The sequence below is a fragment of the Gallus gallus genome, chromosome 3 (genome assembly GCF_016699485.2).
Source record: "Gallus gallus isolate bGalGal1 chromosome 3, bGalGal1.mat.broiler.GRCg7b, whole genome shotgun sequence".
In the NCBI taxonomy this organism is placed as follows: domain Eukaryota; kingdom Metazoa; phylum Chordata; class Aves; order Galliformes; family Phasianidae; genus Gallus; species Gallus gallus.
The window spans coordinates 39432351-39453617 of record NC_052534.1 but is presented as its reverse complement, the minus strand read 5'-3'; the positions used below and the strand labels follow the sequence as shown (position 1 = coordinate 39453617).

Sequence of the window (21267 nt, the reverse complement as noted above, 5' to 3'; positions counted from 1 at the left end):
TTTGGAAGCACCCCCGTCACCCCAGTGGAAGTAGAGCACGATATGGAACTCCAAGCTTCCTGCCAGCCTTGCAGTGCTAAGAGCTGCCAGCAATTTCTCGAGAAGTGTTTTCAGCAAAATATTTTCTAATTGAGGAACGCTGATTCCTTCAAACCATTGACTTTCTGCTGAGAACCACAAAGGAAAACATGCCCAATACGTTTCTCAAATAAAAGTAATGGAGAAAAAATTAAGGACATCGAACTTGCCTTCGTGTTATTGGCATTTATAATGGTGTTTTCTTTATTCAAATGATTTCTGCTATTTAAATAATTTTACTTTCAAGTGAACAACAGAAAAAAAAGCCAGCGTGAAAGTATTGAAATGCAATGTTTCAATTGACTCCCACTGCTTTTTTTGTTGTTTGCCTGCTAACATTTTCCACGGTTTCAGTTTGCTGCTCCTTTTTGTGACCTCGGGGGTATTTCTTCCATTCCAAGTACCTTCTATTTGCAGAAAACAGCAAGCAGATCCTTGTGCCCAAGCAGAAAGCAGGGTGAAGCTCCGGCTAAGGCAGGCCATGGAAACACCAGGAAAACATTCCCAGTGCATCAGCACCTGGTGCCATGGCTTCTGCTCACAGCAGGGCTCTGCCGTGGGTTGTTCAGACCAAGCATGCCGTGGGCCTCCTGTGAGGAGCTGCCAGCGTGGGGCCCAACAGGACAAGCCAATGGATAGGAGCAGGCTGAGAACTGGAGGGACAATCATTTTTTTTTCTACGTACGTTTATTGAATTTTCCAGTTGCAGAAATGCAATCAAGTTCAATTCACGGTCTGCAGGAAGAATGTCCCGGTGTAACAAAAGCACAAGGTTTCCAGCATCCGTTTCTACTGCTCAAATCTTGCACAAAAGTATCTATTACCACACGTTCCATAGGGAGGGAACGCTCCCGATGGGGACAGAGCTCCCAGTGAAGTCCTGGGCTGTAGCACTGGGGCCAAGGAGATGCAGAGGCTGCCGCTGCTGCTGCTGCTTTTACCCATGCTGTGTCCTGCATCAAGCAGTGCACAGTAACTTCTGCTGCATTGTGCACATCTGTAAAGCTGTCTCCTCAGACTACACCAAGTTCACACTGGAAGGAGTATTCCAGATCCCAGCGAGCTCCCAGTTCTGCCAGCAGAGCTGATAAGGGGGCCTCAGGCAACAAGCCTGAGTATAGGGACAGCCACCTCTGTGGTCGCAGTTATCGTTGCTCCTGAGGGCAATAACCGCAATAAAGCCCTGATCTCCAAGCGGCAGCAATGCCAGCAGCACTCACTTCATGTCCTTAGCCAAGATGTGGAGAAGCTTGGGCTGCCAGGTGCCGAGTGTGGGGCTGCTGGCTGCTGAGCAGCTCTGCGGGCCCGCAGGGCTGGTGCGGGGCTGCACACAGGATGAGGGAGTGAGAGCATCTCGGGATGCCAGGACGCAGGATGTGGGCTGCAAAGCCGGGATGCGAGACGCGGGCTGCGGGATGAGGGAGCGTGAGGATTCCGGGATGCGAGGATGCGGGATACGGTTAAGCAGGGATGCGAGGCTGGAGGGACGGCGAGGCGGCGGACGGCTTACGGCGGCGGCGGCCGCCCCCTGCTGTCGGTGCGGCCGCGGTGCCGGTGGCTGCGGGGCCGGGGCTCCTCTGGGAGCTGCCCCGGCGCCGCCCGCTGCGCCCCGGGTCGGCACCCGCTGCTGCGGAGCCGCCCCCCTTCTGCCCCGCGACAGCCGCTCCCCGCCCGCCGGCCCCCTGCTTTGGCACGATTTTGCAAGATGCTGACGGATCGTTGTGGGTTTTTTTTTCCCCTTTGTTTGTGGCAACGCTTGGCGACAAAGGAGCGCGCATTTTCCGTGCGAGCTGTCCCGCGGTGCCGTCGGGTTACTGATTTATCCCATTAGTCACAGCTTAGAGGTCAGAGTAACACACTGAGGGGCTATTTGTCCACTAGCTGGAGTCACTCACGGCTGACAAAACCGTCCTCGTTTCCAGCTCCCTGCGGCTGGGCGAGAGTCAGAGCTGCGAGTAGGAATGGTGCATGGAGCCCTCCGTGCCCCTTTAGCAACTGCAGAGCATCCCAAATAAGGCAGCACAGCGAACCTGTGCCTACAGGCAGCTCGGTGGCTCCAGCTTTCCTTCCCCGGGGACTGCAGGAAGGAAGGGAGGAAGGGAGGAAGGGAGGAAGGGAGGAAGGAAGGAGGGAGGGAGGGAGGAAGGAAGAAAGGAAGGGAGGAAGGCAGGCAGGCAGGAAGGAAGGAAGGAAGGAAGAGTACACTTCCACTATCAGAAATGTCCCACTGTAATTACAAACAGGCCGTGCTGTACTCATTTCTTAATCTCCTCTAGGTTGAACTAAAAACTTACTCATGTCATTACCCAGTTCTCATCAAATATAGACAGGACCAACCTCCAGGATGGGTACATGCAGTACAGCGTGTTTTCCAGGGCTGTTCTGTTCTGTGCCACTTGTGCAGTGGTAGCAGCACAGCAGGTGAGAACCAGGCCAGCCCGTCTCTCAAGTTTCACATCACTGTCAACCACTTTAGGGGGCTTTTCAGGCAGCCAATACCTGGTGCTTGGAAAAAAAACCTGCTCACAAAGAGCAGGGGGAAATCATGCCAAGGCAGAGGTGAAATCATCCCAGGGCAGAAGTGTGGAAGTCGCCCCTGCGGTCTACATGCAGACTGTTCAGGCATCACACTGAAGAAAAAGAAATGTGTTGCTCCGTGGAACTTTAATTTTTATCCTTTTTTAAATTATTTTATTTTATTTTATTTGCAGTCTGATGTTTTCCAGCAGAGGTGTAAACCATCTGTCACGAATTTAAGGCAACTGACAACAGGGTTGATTTTCTTAGCTGCCTTTTCCCTACAGATAACCCAGAGGTCCCCCCAGGGCCTGCAGACAATAGGTTGCAAACTGTTGGCATTGATAGATAGGCTTCCTCCCCCCCCCCCCCCCCAACCCCCGTACAGCCTGGAAAAGTGCTTGCCTGTCTTGTTGCTTAAACAAATCAAATGTTCCACCCCCAAACAATGCTAGAGCTAATAATGGAAACAGGGACTGCTTTAGGGTTTGAGTCTCCTGCTTCCTGGTCCTTTCCATTCCCACCCCACTGCTCCATCAGGCACTGAGGCTGTGTTTCATTTAATTATGAAGTGTGTGCACATGTGTGGCGAGGAATTACAGAAATCATTGCAAAGATAACAGTGTCTTGAACTGTGGCATGGATGCAGGATTTCAGCTGGCAAAGTGGGGAATTTGTCTTCTACAACAGCAGCAACAACAAATCACTGTATGCCTTTCCCTCACCTGGCTGACTCCACCTGATCGAGCATCTCTGTATCAGCTCCCAGGGATGGGACCGAGTCATGGGAAGAACCACGGCTGCAGCACCAGTGTGAATACAGAAGTACAGAAGCAGGGACACGTTTACTGCTGCAGGCTCCTGAGGCAAGCTTGGCTTACAGCTCCCGAACCCGTGTGCCAAGGTACTTGTGGTACAGATGTGTAAAAAACCTTGCACCACAAAATACTGGATCTATTTTGAGGGTGAGAAAGCATCTGGCTAGCAAACTAGCTATGTGTGTTTGGTCCTGGCTCTGTTAAAAACCTCGATTCTTCCAGAATATTGGAAGTAATGAAACTGCCTGCAGTAAAATACCTGATAAACCTTTCCTCCTCTATAAAGAGGGTAAATGCATGTAATTTTCCAATTAGCTTTTGCTCTGAGCAATTATGTTGATCAAATAATTGAATAAGTGACAGGAATGTGAATTCTGGAGACAGTTAATTTCCTTCATCTGCCAGTTTATGGCTTGACTTGCATGAACACATAAACCAGGCTAACGTGTTATAAATAACACGTTCGGAACCCTTCGGAAGAACAATTATAACGGGCATGAAGAGCTATGTTTTTGGTGCGCAGAGAGGAAGGTTTCTGCTAGTAGATTACAATAATAGCATAAGAAGTGAGTTTGCAGTTTATAGCCAGCATGTGGGACAGGAAGGATGTGGGGCTTGAAGATGAAACAGTGAGTAAGGTCAGAGGCGGCGCTAACAGGGCTGGAAGTGGCGCTGAGAACAGTGCGGGGCAGAGGGGCAGCTAAAGCCTTACTGTCACGTTTGGTGACACACGGCATTTGTGCTGCCCCAGGGACTGTCAGCACAGCTCCACCTCCCCTAGGCATCCCTGCCTTTCCGCACACCCACCCCCTCCCCCCTCCACATTGAAGCTGAGCATCATTTTTGAGGGAGAGCCAGGACCGAGATCACTTTGCATGGATGATCCTTTGCAAAAGAAACAAACGAGGTGTTTCCTACTTGGGAGAGGTCCTGGACAGGAACCGAGATGCTCTGGAGAAGAAAAAAAGACAGTGCAGAGTGCAGAAATAACTTCTAAAGAAAGAGTTAGGAAAATAACGCATTTGTTTTCCTTCTTAAAGCTATCTTTAGATTGTCTTAGCCAGTTGTACCTTTTATCTGAAGCCCCTGTAGCAAGCTGGCCTCCCATCCAACAGGAACTAATTAGCAGAGACATACAGTAATAAAAGTAGCACGCAGGCATGAGCCGCTGCCTCCCGGGGAGCATTACCTGGATGAGCCCTACGCTGGCTGCAAAGAGGAAAATTGTGCAACTAATTGCTTCCTGATTAAAGGCATTTGCAGCCTGGCCCTTACATCTTCAAGGCCTAAAAACAGACACTGATGTAAATCTGGAGCTTGCCCACAGTCGTCAGAAGACCTTGCTACAGACTGCAGCGATCGGTGCTGTGATTTTGGTTTATGAATAAACACTTCCCTGTCTGGGCATATTATGCCCTAAGCCGAGTCTTCAGAAAGTCAAAACTGAGGGGCAACAGAAGGTCTCGCGTGGGTTTAACTAAATTTCTAAGCCAGTTTGGTTAAACTGGCACCATTCTTCTGTGGGGACAAGATCCTAGGGGAATTAATTTCCTGGGCTGTGAAGCAGAAGAGGCAAAACTCCCCTGGTTGCTTCAGGCTGGGAGGCTATTTAAATGGTAATAAACATCAGGGCAAATCAAGAAATGACCAGTGATTACGGACGCAGTGGGAGGGGGGCTGTCCTGGGTGAAGGGGCCAGGATGTGTGTAGGCCTGCTGCCTGCTGCATCCTGGTGGGGCCGCACCAACAAGATGGGGCCCATCCTCAGGGAGGCCCGAGACCTGCTGCCGTGGGAGCTGCTGGGCCAGCAGGCTGGCTGGCATGCAGGGAAGCCATCAGGGGAAAAGCAAAGGTACAAAACAAGGGTATTTCAGTGCACAAAATTCCATTCTTGCTGCCTCCTGGGAAGCTGCAGTGCTGGTGATTTATGGATCGTACCGCTCCTGCTGGAGAAGAGCTTTGTTTGGCACCGCAATTTTTCACGCTTGAGTTAGGGTGTCCCAGGAATACACACTTTGTTTGCTTGCATTCTGCTGTTGCCCCAGTATTGTCCCACCATCACTTCTTTGCTAGCTGGCTTTGTGATATTCAGCAGAAATATGCTGATATGCCAAGCAAGAAAAACATTTTAATATCTAATGAACTCAGAGTATAGGAGTGGGCCTGTCAAGCTCAGGCTGAAATGTTATACTCTAAAGCATGCACTTAAGCACCTTGCTGGATGGAAGTCTGAGGAACAAAGGTGACGGGCCTTCTTTGTGAGCCCCCAGCACTCTTCCCCACATACACGGTATCAGTGAGAGCAGCAGGGTGTTGGATGGCCTGAATTATGGAAGGCTGATGTACAGATAGGAATTTAACATGCAATTTGGCCACTCTACTCTACAAAACCAATCCAGCACCTCTGCAGGAGAAGTTACATCGCAGGGAAGGAAAACAAACAGTCATACAATTGTTAGTGGGGGAAAAAAGTGAGCATAAAGCAGAACAGGAGCTGCTTACCACAGACTCATTCTAGGAGGAAATTTCCCTGAACCCTGAGGAAGGAAGGGTCCTCTGCAGAGCTTCAAGTGCCCTTCTGACAGCCCCATCCCACAGGAGGTGGGGCAGGGCCTTCCTCTTGTGAAAACAGGGCCTGGAGAGCTGAAAATGAACGTTAACAGGGGTCCCCAGAGTGCAGCAGGGCTTTGAAGCTGTAATTAAACAGACTTGGTCTTAACAAATCTGACTGGCGCAGGCAGCTGTGTGTGAACTGTGATTTTATAAACAGTAGGAATTACTCAGAGTCCAGACAATCAAAGCTTGGAAGCATCTGAGGTGGGGTTTTCCCTCACCTCACAGTCAGACCAAGTGCCATCTGAAGTTCAGATCTCAGTTTTGCCCAAGCCTGCAGGTGTTTACATCTGCATGCCTTATACTGCAAAGGATTTGGCTAACTCACCTCCACAGGAACTTGGATTTTAACTTGTCTAGGAAACAGCTGCATGACTTACTTTTTAATGACTAGAAATCATCCTTAATTAAAGCATTTATAAGGACTTCCCCAACAGCCGTGAAGTAAATTTGGCCTCTCCTCCCTAGTCCACCTCCCCGTGCAGTGCTTTCAGCAATCACCTGCATCATTTAGCACATCAAAATGAGATTTCCTACAGCTGCAGGGTCAAATTGTCTTTTGGGTAATCTAAGCCCACATTTAAGAATCCAGACCCTGCTATTACACGAAGGGATTTGTATCTCTCCCTTCTTGTATGTTGTTAGCTCTTGTCCTGATCTATTAAAGCAAACAGAACACAATTGTATCTGCTTGAATTAAGCATCAGGTGCCTGTTAAGGTCTGCTCACCAATGCAGAGCTCTTGTGAGACACCCACTGGTAACCATGTGCCATCACAGCTCTCCTCAAATAGTTTGGGGAGCAGATTCCCTTAATCCTCCCAGTATAATTCTCTTCTTGGTTGTGAAGCGGGATGTTCAGCGCATGGGAAGGAACGTAATCATGATCCAGCAAGAGCATAGGGAGGGAGAGAGGATAAACAACAGAGTAACAGAACGGTGATCCAAAATTGCCATAAAGCTGACCTGGTCAGTCACGTAAACTTCTGGAAAGAGACATGCTGTTCAGTGGCCAGTACAGTCCAGGCCCTCTGGTATCATTTGCTCTCGGCTGTGTCAAAGTGAGGACATCTGCAGCAGAGAATCTTGCTCAACCTGTAGCCCTGAAGTCAAGGACTGTATCATGGGGTATGCTGCAATCATTTAAGTTTCATTAGCAAAGTTTCCCAAATACTCAGGAAGAAATTGCTCTCTCTCTGTTATTGTGGTGGCTCAAGAAGATTTGCATCTATTACGCTAGTTAGCATCAACTGTGTTATAAAGGGCTTACATTTATTTTCATAAAAACAGAATACTACCCATGACTGGGAAACATCCTTTCCACAGTTGGTGGTGTTTGTCTTTATGCTGGCATCCAGAACTGTAGGCACTGGACATGCACCACTACACTTAAACCTCTGGGGAAAAGGATGTGTCTACAGCCCGCACTCACAAAACTCTGTCATTTGACTCTCTTCATAGAAAACATGCTGGGAGCCTGAAGTAAAAGGCAGTCCAATTGAGATATGACTTGGGCAGCAAAAGGTATGTAAGGAGTGCTTAAGTTATGAAGATGGGTAGTAAGGACCTTCTGCATGACTGTGCTAGAGTACAAATCTGCATTATGAACATGATACAGGTTGAGCTCTTGTTTGGAATTTCAGTTCAGTATTGAAATATAACGACAAATGCCAAGCAGGCTTGACTATGAGACCTTTCACTTAGCCATAACAAATTAACAACCACAGCATAGATGAAGCTGAGATAAGCAAGTTTTCACACCCCTGCAGGGGCTACCAGTCAAGCAAAACGTCTCTCAAGCAGATTGAAAGTCACACATTGATACATACCTCTAAAAAAGTAGACAGCTGAGAAGCTGAGATCCACTGAAGGATGTCTGCTGATGATGGGGAAACACAGCAGGAGATCATGAGGAATTAAGAGCTTGAAGGGACAAAAATCAGCACAGGAGAACAGCACTACCAAGCAAGGAAAAGGAAGAGCTGTGAGATGTTGGTCGTAACACACACATCTTTTGGTTCAGCATCTTCATTTCCTATTGTACTACAAAAAATGTCCCAAAACAAGCTGCAAGGTAGCAGATTTAATGTTCATACCTACCCATGGCACGCTAAGTTTCAAGTGATAAAACTCCACCTAGTGATAAGATGGGGCTTACTGCAACATTCAAGCTGTATAATAATGGAGAAGTTATTCCTGGAAGGCGGCAAGCCTCACAACATTACACTCTCCTAGTGTTGATATGGCTAAATATATCCTCCTCGAATGATAGTAGACTACAGTCGATCCTCTTCTTGATTTTAGTCAGATGCTATTTTGAGAAAGATCTTCAAACTGGACCTTATGAAGCTATATGCCAACTCTATAGGAATGGAACATAATGGACAGTGCAACTGACATCCCCTGGCTTTTATCGCCTTGCTGCCTCTTATAATCCACGTCACAAATGCTGGCTGACCTGAAGCTCTTCAGTGTCACTGAAGATTTATTACTGGACTTGATCTTTGAATCAGGCCCTTAATAGCCTCTTTTTGATGATGATGATGTAATAACAGAAATAAATCACTAGTGTTGTATGTCCCAAAAGTTTTAATGTATGGTTCCCACTGTTCAGAAAAGTTATTGCATAAAATTCTAATACATAAACTCATCTGAATAACAATTTAAAAAAATATACACCACAATTTTGTCAGAGCAGCTAAAGGAAACCAGATTTTATATGCAAATCCCTCGTAGGGAAACAAAACAAACAAAAACCTCGGCAAAACTGCAGCTCTCTCTTCCCCAGATCAGCAGAACTGCTATTGTATTATTTAATAGTTACTGCAAATTCCCACTTGAATCACACTGCTTCCACGGGTGAACAGCTCAGAGAAAGAAAAGCACCATTTCAAACTGCTGTATGCAAATCTGAAACGTATTTATTAAACAATGACTTTCAGCACGTGTTGGCTTTATCTGTTAACGGAATTAACATACAAAGTGGGTTCGATGCTATTTACACTCCATTTCCCTTAAGCCGGTGTTTTTCTTTCATTATGACTTTAGAACAGATTCAGAAGTCTCAAAATATCAATGCTCCTTACAGTTTATGGAACTCGAACTTGTGTGCATTGCTAGCAGGCACATGAATATAACATTTGAGCAACCAAACAGAAGGCCAGATTCCCCGACCCATCAAAGCCAACATCCATGTAAGCCTACTGCTCCATGATGGCAGCACATTATCAGAAGGACGTGCATGCCTTTAAAAGATTGACTAATGGAATGGTGATAAGGACATAACAAAGTGCACGGCAGAATTAGATCTTACATTTCACCGCCTGGTTAGAATAAGACGTGCTGTGCCAGCTTGTAACAGAAGTATGAATAGGGCTCTTCAATTTAATAGCATGCTAGATATTAAAATCAGGCATCTACGATTCAGCTTCTTACACAAAATCCTCGAGCATCATAATAATCTATCTTGAGCTGTAGTTCCACAGCTACTCTTCTCTTGCACAGCAAAAAAAGAAAGTGACGTAAAGCTCATATACTTATTCTTTGCTCACAACTAAAGATGCTTTCTTCTGCTTTACATAAAACACTGAAATTATACCTGTCTTCAGAGAAAAAAAGCCCTCCTTTCTCCCTGTCTTTCAAAATACCCATCATAGTGGTGAGTTCTCACTTATAGTTCACTTAAAAATTAAGCAAGGCCAGATTACTACCCTTGCTTACTTTAAACAGTTGATAGAAAATACATTACTTCAATATAATTCACCGGGTTCTGGTAACTAAGAGAGTTCACTGGTAGAAAAAAAGTGCCTGATTGGTAACTGCAGCTATTTGAGTGGTTTTCAAACCATTTTAGCTCAGACTAATGAGTTACCCTTTAAAAAAAACCACTCTGTACTTCTCTGTTTTGTTATTTTTTAGCAAAATGACCAATTTGGATAGCAAGTAAGCAGATGCTTGGCAAAATCTGCCAGCTCAAAAAGCACTTTAAGAACAAGAGAATGAAAACTAGCCACCAAAGCAAAAACTGCATAGAGCTGGAAGTGTGAACATACGGAGAAATGACAAAGCTGTAGTATAAGCAGTTACACAGGATGTTTTACCAGTGATTTCTTCTGTTTCTTCATGCAGCCATGAGGCAATCATTACCATGATATAAACCGTGAAAGCTTTCATGTGAAAACACAAGAGGAATAGGATACTCAATTATTCCAATTACAATCTTGTTAAGATCTTATTAAGTGTCCAGTACAAGATTATGCGGCTGTAACAACTTTAGCTCAATTAAGAAGGCCTGCAAAATGAAGCGGAAGGAGTTTACGCAGCTTCGAAGGTGATGCTGATAGCCTTCTAAAGACAGCCTCTGCATAAGCCTATTGCAACTTCACAAATACAGAGCAAGATAGGCATCACCAATCCAAACCAAAAAGCATTTGCACGGCACGAATACCATGTATTCGTTCAAGTTCTCAATCACATGCAATCCCTGTGTGTTCTGTAAAAAAAGATCATTCTTCTTGGTTGGTTATTGCTATATTACAGGAAACAAGGGTAATATTTTCAGGAGAGTTAGAGCATGCTTTTTGTAGATCACATAGTTCACACAAACCCTTATAGCCAGCGTCTTTATCCTCTGCTGCTTCTGTAGGGCAAAACTACAATTCTGTTTCTCCCAAATGAAACAGTATCTTCATTAAGACCCTCTCCCCCACTTGAACATTTCATGAGCGTTTATGCCTCTTTGCTGCGGTTTCTACCTGCAAGTAATGGCCCATAATGCACTTCAGACAGAACCTGTAGCAAGAGCTCAAAGTTTGTCAGATGGACTTGACCCCAGGGAAGTCCATGAGAAAACAAGGGGAATACAAAGGGGAAGGGAAGAAAGTTATCCTTGTTTCTTCTCTGAAGGGAAGAAGTGTTTCTGACAATAGAGAGTTCTGCTTTCGGAGATGTAATTTGACAGGCAAGCTTATTAAAGAGAAACAGCTGTTATTTTCTGTTATTAAACAGAAAATTGATTAAAGAAAAATCAATTCAAGATTTTTCATTTAGATCTGTCCTAGAAATGAATGAAGAGATTACAGATGTAAGAGAAACCGAGGAGTCTGCGCTGCTATCAAACAAAGCCGAATGTGAAAATCCATGTTGTTGATCTCTACTGCTGAGTCACATCTAATGGTGGATGTGCCTCACCAAATACCACACCCTGGGAGTGTTTCTGCACTTCCCTTTTACCAGAGCACTGCCTTAAAAAAAGAACGCACACAATGATGTGACAAGAAGTGATCTTTTCCTGCTGAACAGTGTACATATATTTAAGATTTTCATAAACATTTGGCCAAAAATTGTACATCGTAGTACTTCCCAAGTCACAAACACAACATTAACCATTCTTACAGGATATGCTGTACAAGGACACGTGACCTCAACTGCTTCCTCTCACTTTCCCACCCCCCTCAAAAGAAGAGTTGAACCCTTGAAGCCTTTGATTATAATTTCAGCCTCTGCAATCCTGCAACCAGACTTCCACATTTTTCAGGAACTCAAAAAAACCCCATTTAGGTCATATATGCAATGTACAACATTTTCACTAAGTGCTTTCACACTCCGTTCGTAACAACTGTTCATTCACACCACAGAGGTGGTACTTTCTGGATTTATACGCATCAATCTCGAAGCATTTCTCAGATCCTGTAGCTGCTTGGCTGGCTTTCCGACTCCCTCCTCAAATCTTTTTTCCACAACAGGAAGGACAGTTTCATAAAGGAAGGATGCATTCTGCCTAATGAATGCTTTCTTCTCAGGGTCCTGTTCACACCGTAAACTGTAATCGACATGCTGGACAGCCACTAGGATGATTTCCACAAGGCTCTCCAAAAGAACCATATGCAGCTCTGGAAAGTAAAGCTTTAATGCTTCCTCCAAAAAGGCCATAGTCTGCTTAGTGAAAGCTACTACAGTGTAGCTAAGGTTGACCCAGCAGTCATCACCAGTGTATTGGTCAAAACTGCCTACGCCGCAGCTCTTCATCTCCTCCCTGAGTTTCCCCAGAGCCTCTGGAGTCATGAGGTTCATCCTTCTCCACATCTCCTCAGAGTTGCGGTGCTTGGTGGCCTCGATGATGATATCCTTGTAGCTCTGCAAAGCGCCTTTGATATCCTTTACCAGAAGGGCATGAATGATGAAGGTGAGATCCAGTCCAATGTCGCTGAGCTGCTTGCAGTGCTCTTTGGCTACCTTGGGTATTAAGGAAAAACAAGGCGTCATTTGATAAATTGGGTAAATATAGAAAATGTAAAGGGGGAACGCATTCTAAGAAAACAGGTGTGCATTAGTCATGGTTCACTTACTTCTGCCTTGAGAAACTCCTTATTACTGAGAAATCAAAAATCAAAGGACAAGCCATGGTTGTGAAAACCCCTGGACAATTACATTATAATCTTTTTCTCCATCCTTAACCTCAGAAAATTGGTTACACAAAAAATTAAGGAAACGTAGTCCAGTACAGGTTTGGAAAGCAAATAATAAGTCTTCAAAATACTCATTGTTTATACGAGATCATACAAATTTTAGGATCTCCAATTAAAAGCAAATTAAGGAAGAACACATTCTGCATTTCTGGTAAGGCCACCATGGCACACCTCCCTCTCTGGGCACTCTTACCTTCACGCACTCTGCTGCAGTTGACAAGCTCTCCTTACTGTCAAACACTTGCTTACTAAAGGCATCCACAAACATCCTCATGGAAGAGCGGGCCCACACAACAAAGGCGGAATAGCAGCCATTGTTGCCAGCGAAGTCCGTCTCAAACTCTCTGGCCGTCTCTAGAAGGCTGGTGAAAAAGACGTGGCAGAGTTTGTGGATGTAGAGCAGCGTGGCACCCTCAATGCGCAGCTGTCGGATGGCCGTGTGCACCGCGGCCGCCCGGTTCTTCAGGAAGAGCTCACAGGCCTTGGTGGACTGGCCCAAGCGAATGAGCTGGGACACGGCCCGGCGCGTGGCCCGTGGCCCTCCTCGCAGCGAGCGGTCCGGAGACAGCTCAAAGACCAGCACGTCCGTAAGCTGCCGGACCCGCTCGTCCACCTTGGCCCGCAGCTCCTTCACGGGCTGGCTCACGGGCTTGTCTGCCAAGTACTCGTTGAGTTTATCGAGCAGGTCCACAGCCCCTTCAAAGTCCCGCTGAGCGATGCAGACGTCCAGGTCCTCCGGCAGCTCCTGGATCCACTCGAGCGAGAGGTCGACCGCCTCCTCCTCAGCGGAGGGCTCTTCTTCCTCCTCCTCCTCCTCCTCCTCGAAGGGGTTGGTGGACTCAGGAGGCGTCGGGGCGGGCCGGGGCAGGGCCTCCTGCTCCAGGCGTCGCTTCTCGCTGAGGGCCCGGTTGCGCTTGGTCTCCTCCAGCACCTCCAGCCACTCCTTCTTGATCTTGGCGTTCTCGGCCTGGAAGATGCGGCTCTCGGGGAACATGAGCAGCTTGAACATGTCCTTCATGGGCGGGTTGTCCTTGACGTTGACCACGGCCAGCCCCTCGAGGGGGTACAGGGCGTCGTAGCGGTAGGCGCCGCGGCGGTTGGGCAGGGCGGTGGCCACCAGCAGGCAGTCGTTCATCAGGAAGGCGTGCACCCGCTGGATCTGCGCCATGTGGTCGGCGTCGTACTCCAGCAGGTCGCCGTTGTACACCAGGTACTTGCCGGGGCTCTCGGGCAGCAGGTCGCGGCAGCCCTCCACCTTCTCCAGCAGGGTGGTGAGGGTCCGCTGCCGGCCCTCCTCGCTGGCCGCAGCCTCCTTGGCCGACAGCGGCAGGAAAGGGTCGGCGGCGGCGGCGCGGCGGGCGCCCAGGGCGGGGTCGTCGCGGTCGGCTTGCAGGAGCAGGGCCTGCGTGACGGCCTCCATGATGCCCTTCTGCTCGGTGAGGATGTGGCTGAGCTGGTACATCTCGCTCTCCAGGTAGCTGATCTCCCGCGCCGTCTCGATGAACTGCCGGTAGTTCTGGTAGACGTTGCGCTTCAGGCTCTGCGCCGTCTCCTCTTGCAGCGCCTGGATGCGCTGCCGGTGCTCCTGCAGGTCCCGGTCGCCGTCCGACTGCTGCGACAGCTGCTTCACGTACTCCGCCGCCGCGAAGCCCCCCGACTCCAGCTGCCGCCGCAGCCGGCTCCCGCCGCCACCCTCCCCGAGCGCCAGCGCCATGGTCACCACCCGCCGCCCACGGCCGCCGCCAGGGAGACCTCCACTGCGCTTGCGCACGGCGCCCCGGACGGCGCTCGAGACGGCTTTGCCGCGCCCCGTGCGCATGCGCAGCCGCTCCGCCGGAGAACGGCGTAAGGGAAGCGGCCAACGGGGAGAAGCGCGGCGCACAACGCATGCGCCGGAGGAGGCGCAGCTCGTACGAGAGCGGCCGGTCAGGCGTGCGCATGCGCGATAGAACTGAGGTGGCCGTTGTAGTGCGTGGCGCAGTGCGCGTAGTCGCGGTGGCTCGGGGGCCGACAGCGGTTGGCATGGAGCAGGAGATGCAGGACGAGGAGGACGATGACTTCGCGCTGGCGCTGCAGCTCCAGGAGCTGTGGGAGGCGGAGGCGGCGGCGGGTGTAGAGGCCCCGCCGGACCCCGCGTCCCTCCGCCCGCTGTCGGTGGTGGATGAAGCCTGGGAGCTGCTGGACCCCAGCCCCGACGTGCACGGCCTCTTCGTGCAGTTCAACGAAGCGCTCTTCTGGGGGCGGCTGGCGGCCGTGGAGGTGTCCTGGAGCCCGCGCATGACCCTGTACGGCCCGGGGGTGGGGTGAGGGGGGAGGCGGGGCTGGGAGCCCCCAGGTGCCGCTGCTGGAGTTCTGCCCCCTCCTCACCTGGTGGGGGGCTCCTCAGGCAGCCGGCGGGGCGTTGAGCTGCGCTGTGTCAATTCTCAGCTGATTTCACGTGTTGTAAGAGCGCCTCGCATTCACTGTTTTGTTCCCGGGTCTCTTTCAGCTGCGCTGGAGTGTGTAAATACGAAGGGAACGGTGGGATGTGTTCTATTCGTCTGAGCGAGCCGCTCCTGAAGCTCAGGCCGAGGAAGGATCTGGTTGAGGTACCTGAAGGCTGCCGACATATCCAAACACGAAATAAATAGTACCTCACCTCCCACATCTTATGTTTCGTAGTGGAGTTCGTGTATACGGTGACTCAGAGATTGTGAAATGCTCAGGTTTGCTTAATGGACGGAGATGCTGTAATGTCAGCCTCCTTCCATGTAGCTCTTTGGTTGTGGAGGGGGTGATCTCTTTAGAGGTCTGACAAGCTTCAGGGTTGCTTCTTCTTGCAGTGTCACTCAGTATTGCACGGGAGTAGTTAATGACTTCACACATAGAATAACTATTGTGGAACATCACTCAGTGTTATGTGGAAGCAGAGTTAATGATCTCACATGGAGAATAACTGTTGTGCTTTTACGACACAGGCATAACGTGTGAATGTATGGAAATTAGACCAGTGCCAAGATGAATGCAGAAGATTAAAATGTTTCCAGCTTAGTTTTTAAATTACGCATAATGCTCTTCAGTTAATAACTGATGGTTTTCGTTGTTTCAGACACTGTTGCATGAAATGATCCATGCCCTGCTTTTTGTTACTAACAATGACAGAGATCGTGACTCTCACGGGCCGGAGTTCTGCAAACACATGCGTCGCATTAATCGTTTGACTGGAGCCAATGTCACGGTAAGCACAGTCCACTTATATATATATATAGTCATGATTTGTTACCATACTTTTTCAATACTCTGAGCGTGGTACAAGTAACGCACTTGTTTTTCTCAAGCACTCTGTAGTTGGCACCAGTGCAAATTTGCAGCCACCTCTGGCAATTCTGTAGTTATTTTGCTGGGAGGGGAGGGCGGTGTTGGAGGGAGTAAGTTGAAGAAGACATGTTATAACTATCACGTGTACCCTCTGTAAGAATTTCCATTTAAAGATGGTTTTAAAGTTGCAACAATTCATGAATTCAGGGTCAAAATAACTCCATGCTAACAATAATATTTGAGGAGTAGCAGCCTGTTTTAGTTGAGATCGGTAGAGCCTGATGAGTTCGTGATATTTTAAGACCCGTGCATGTGATGAGATTAATTAAGATAATTGCCAGAAGGAGAATATAATGCTAGTATTGTGTATGTTTGAAATGGTTTTATTGCAGCTCAGGTAAGGCAGCCAGGATATCTTTCTGTGTGTCTTATCTGTGTTTTAATTACATCTAAATGTTGATCAAATTTCGCCCAGATTCAACTGCTTTAACTGATAGTGTAGAAATGATGACAGTAAGGTATCTTAGGGATTAAAATATAAAACCTGAATGGTGGGGAGCAGGGAGAAGTTGTTTGTCACAATAGTAGAATAAAAGAATAAAAATAAAAGAGGTGCAATAAAGTTGGAAGGGTATTTCAAAACACAGTGCGTGCCAGATTCCTTAGGAGAATAAACGATGTTTATTTTGCAAAGAAGGCACTTGGAGAAGGACTTTGTACCACGTCTATTCCATTAGCAGCTAAGCTCTATTTTTCTGTCTTGATACCTTACTGGCATGCAGGAGGACTTCACTTTTGACCTGTGTTATGAAAGAATGCGGTGGTGATGGTGTATGTGTGTGTATGAGAAGTTTGTAGAAATAGCAGTGACTAAAATAAGAATTCTTCCGAGTGACTGGAGCTTGTTCTATTTTTTGTTAAAACCTAGATCTATCATAATTTTCACGATGAGGTGGATTCATACCGCCAGCACTGGTGGCGATGCAACGGCCCCTGTCAGTATAGAAGACCTTATTTTGGGTACGTGAAACGTTCAATGAACAGAGCACCCTCTGCACGAGACTTTTGGTGGGCTGAGCATCAAGAGAATTGCGGAGGTACATTCACAAAAGTGAAAGAACCTGAGAACTTCTCAAAGAAACCCAAGGAGAAAACCGAGACAGAAAAACTTCAGAATTCCAAGTCAACTAACAAAGGTATTTAAAATTATTTCTTCCTTTTCCCAACGGTTCTTCTCCAAACAGTCCCTTGGGCAAGTATCATTATGTGAGCTTTGTATTAGATACCACTGTTACGTAGGAAAGAACAGAGCCTATTTTGTTAATTTCCAGGCTTCTTAACTTAATTGTCCATGAGGTTTATTCTGCTGCAGTGTTTTCAAGCTGCGGATTTTTTCACATAAGCCCATGGTTTATATATGACAAAGTTGCTAGATTTTTGTGTTTTCTTCTTCTTTGCAGGCCAGGTGCATTTGGGTGACAAGAAAGATCCAAAGCCTTTTAGTGGCAATGGGTATCGACTTGGAGGAGCAGGCAGTGGACTCTCAGAAAAAAGCGTAACGTTCAGCAGCAATGTTATGAATACTGGAAGATCTGATTCCCAGCATCGTTCAGCAGGAAGCACGATACCAATTCCTAAAAATGAGATCAAATTTGAAAAGTCACCCCGTCACGATACCTTCTTTCCTCTCTTTACTGGTGATGCTAGTGAGAAAATGAACTTAGCTTCAAAGCGGGAGTTCCCTAAGCTCTCCGTTGCTAATACAAAGGCATACAAGAATGTTAACGGATCACCTGTTAAAGTTGCTCGTGTTGTGGAAGAAGACTCAAACCAAGGTTCTGCAAAAGGCAAGAGGGTTTTGCCACCGTGCTATAACAGGTCACCAAAACAAGTGCGTTTTCAGCAGACTGCAGCAGCTCAGACTCCATCTGAGAAGAAAAGTTTGGAAAATACGGTGCAGCAATGGCCAAGAAAGGAAGACCAAACCACCTTTGAAAACTACTTCATAAAAAAGCATCCTGACGTGACTTCAAGTATAAATACACCTCTGAAAACTAAAGCTGAATCTGCGGTGTGCTCTCCAAGATCCAGCACTGCTGAAAGGCAGGAAAAAACTGTCAGTTGTCCTGTATGCCAGACTGAGGTTTTGGAGTCTAAAATAAATGAGCACCTCGATTCTTGTCTTGTTTGATCACAGGAATCCTCCCCTCCTGGGGTGCTGTCTTGAAGGAAAAAGAATAATAGAACTGCACGGTTTTAAGGCAGTTTTTTAGATTAAGATGTTCTAAATCCTGCTGATTTATCTTTGTTCTGTGGACTATAACGTGTTGGTTTTAATGTATTTTTGGCTGTTCTTAAAGTTAACCACCCGTAAGAGAAAAGAATTACTTACTGCATTGGAGTTAAACAGCAGGTATCTTCAGAACAGCAGGTATTTTGTTTAAGCCATCATTACACGTTCAGGTGGTCCTTCTCTCCTGTGACCTTGAGAACGTAAATAAGAGAATCTCAAGGGCTTTCATCGAAGGTGGGAGAAGCATAGGCACCAAAAACATAGCAAACAATCCATTTTAAGCTTAACATGGGATTGTGGAACAGGAAAAGAGAAACTCCAGAAGTTCAGTAGAGACGTTAAGAAATCAAAGCATGCTTGGAAGATGAGAGAGCTCTAAGCTTAAGGGCTCAATTGAAAAAGAATTAAGATAAGCTTAGTTTTCAGAAGGATTTGAAAGTTAGCTGCCCTGTTAAAAGGGTGGGGAAATGCAGGCTAATGATTCTCAATATTGTGTGCCTTTTGGCCAGGGGTCCCAGCTAGGCCTTCCAGCCACTTTTCTGTGGTGTTTTGCACAAACTCATTGAGAGTTCACTATTTCTAATGATGCAGTTATTAAGCGCATGAGTAACTGCCCCACATTATGTAGACGTTGATCAATAAAAGTTATGAGCAGTGTCCGTAGCAATGCTGATAAAGACTGTTATTGGCCATGTCCTAAAAGCTTCCTTTTACTCCTCTGAAAGTATTTAACTGGTTAAACAATTAATGGCTTGATTACTTAAGTATAAAACTGGTTATAAATATTTTTGCTAAAAGAAGAAATAGGCTTTCTCATATGACATTACTACAAGTTGAAATGGCTATGTTAGCCATAGATGCACATATTTTTGCCTTTAAATTATTTGCAGTTCTTTTCTAAGACTGGGAAATAAAGTGATGTGGAATAGAAGTTGGTAAATGACGCGTTTACTCTTTTTAAACACTGGTGTATTTTAAGATGTTGACACAAAGGATGTTTAAAGTGGATCACGTTGTTCTTATATGTTCTAAATAAATTGGTTCTGAACTCTACGTTTTCATGAAGCCTGGTTTTCACATGGCAGTCATGGCCATCCTACAGTAGCCATCAGTGCTCATGTTTCCCATAGCAGTCCACTAGCAGATAGTTTAAAATATCCTTTTTGTATCAACACTTTTCCATCTTGCATTTCCCTCTAAAAACAGATATTGCCAAATATGTGTTATATTGACCTCTGCCATCTCCACTGTACGTTTAATACAGTTATACTTCTGTTACGTTTCTTTGGATCCCCCCTTGATTTTTCTCTTCCCTAGGCTGGCCAGCCCCAGGTCTCTCAGCCTTTCCTCATAAGGGAGATGCTCCAGGCCCCTCATCACCTTCGTGCTCCTCTGCTGGGCATTCCTCAGTAGTTTCCTCTCTTTCTTGAACTGGGAAGCCCAGAACTGGACATAGGGCTCCAGACAGACATGGACTCACCAGGGCAGAACAGTTGGAGGATCACCTCCCTCAACCTGCTGGTCATGCTCTCACCCCACGATACCATCATACTGAAAGGTAGCAGGAAGAAAGAATGAAAGGTGGGTTTTCTGAGAAAAAAAGGCGGTAGACATCTCCCCTAAATAAATAGAGCAGTTCATGGTAACCGTGAGGTGATGCAGCATGTCTTTGCTGCAGAATATTAAGAAACTGTCACCACACCTGTGTGCATCATTACTCTTCTGGAGTCAGACATCCCCAAGCGAGGTGTCTGTGCATCTGCTGTCCCATTTAGACACCCTACATCGAGGTCCCAGTGTGAGGTCACTTCTCTGAATTCCTCTGCAAGCATACAGTTGTAGCTGCCTGACACAGTCATGGCAGAAGCAAGGCAGCCATTTTCCATCAGCTGTTTTTCACACGCTAGCCACCACTCATTAATAGTTCACTCTAAATTCAGATGTGAGTCAGAACTTGGGTAACTATTATTGTTTCTTTGAAGTCCGAGGATTAAGAAAACAATTGCTTGTATGTGAACTCAAAAATTCTACATGAAGATACCTTTAGAATGTGATTTGCAGGCAGGCTGGCCAGGGGAGTGTCTTGCATTTCAGTATGTTGTAGACTCTACTTGCACATGTAATATAAACAAAACCACCAGGTGAGGGGCCTTGTGGGATTCTCCAATAGGCCGTTAGATGGCACTCCTTACACTGAAGGAATGCTTATTTCTCCCTTCCTAACAACCTGTGTGGGGAAAGGGCCGAAGTGGAGTTGGTAGGGCCTTCGCCCACCTCCACCGGCACTCCAGGCTGAAGGCAGAGCCACTGCCGGGGTGGAGGAAGAAGGGCAGGGATAGGAGGGAGGGAGGTTTGCAACCAAGTGAGAGCTGAGAATCAACATCTTCAACTAGCTGCTTTTCCTATGAGTGTTTGGCATCTCTGCAGGAGGGACTTGGAAGATGACACAAGAGCTCCTTTTTCTAGCTCAGGGTTCAGTGAATAACAACAACGGTGTCCTTTCATGGTGCACATGTACCATGCCTCTTGCATCCACTGCAGTGAAGAGTCTGATTTTATGTCATAATTTGGCATTAGCCCAGCAAAGGGAAGGAAGGGCAGAGCTGGAAGGAGCCAGAGAGGCTTATAAAGCACAAAATGGTTCTCCTGCTCCTTTTTCTAAGCTTGGGAGGTGTGACAAGCTCAGGAAAAGGGGAGTGTGCTGCAAGTGTGAAAGATTAAAAACATAAAAATAAAAAAAGAAATAGTCCATGGCCTTAATCCCTCGTTTCCTTTTTAGCTTCTGCCAGGCCAGGCTGTTTAAGACTAGATTAAGTCACTAAGAAGGTGCAGCAGCTTGGCCTGAATACCTCACGCCGGCCCAGCACAAACCCCTATCATTGGCATCATCTCAGTTGCGTTTTTGTCCTGCTAAGTCTGAGAGCTGTAACCTCATATGATGGGTAACACAGAATGGATGAAGGAGCAAGAAGCAACAAGCTGAATATTTGGCTCTCCTATTGCCCAGTTTGGAAGCAATTAGTACTTCTTTCTTTACATGACATCAACCTCTGGGCCATCATTTGTGTACTCACTACACCTGTCTTCTCTTTAGAGGTCTGTCAGAAGATGCATAGAAAGCTGGGGGTAAAATGAAGGCTAGATATCCCAGTATGGCATCTTAGCTACAGGAATAGGGTTTAGTA

The 21267-nt window shown here is 46.8% G+C and overlaps 2 protein-coding genes across 2 annotated transcripts; one reads left to right on the top strand and one right to left on the bottom strand.

The window, feature by feature from the left end:
* Positions 1-8926: 8926 nt before the first annotated feature.
* On the bottom strand, positions 8927-14257 carry EXOC8 (exocyst complex component 8). Its single transcript, NM_001006404.2, has 2 exons — positions 12686-14257; positions 8927-12259 (listed from the first exon to the last, which is right to left on the bottom strand). The coding sequence occupies exons 1-2, from the start codon at positions 14204-14206 to the stop codon at positions 11651-11653; spliced, it is 2130 nt and encodes a 709-aa protein (NP_001006404.2). The 5' UTR covers positions 14207-14257; the 3' UTR covers positions 8927-11650.
* A 108-nt stretch (positions 14258-14365) lies between these two features.
* Positions 14366-19135, top strand: SPRTN (SprT-like N-terminal domain). Its single transcript, XM_419571.8, has 5 exons — positions 14366-14777; positions 14981-15080; positions 15581-15709; positions 16718-16985; positions 17250-19135. The coding sequence occupies exons 1-5, from the start codon at positions 14380-14382 to the stop codon at positions 17978-17980; spliced, it is 1626 nt and encodes a 541-aa protein (XP_419571.4). The 5' UTR covers positions 14366-14379; the 3' UTR covers positions 17981-19135.
* Positions 19136-21267: the final 2132 nt, after the last annotated feature.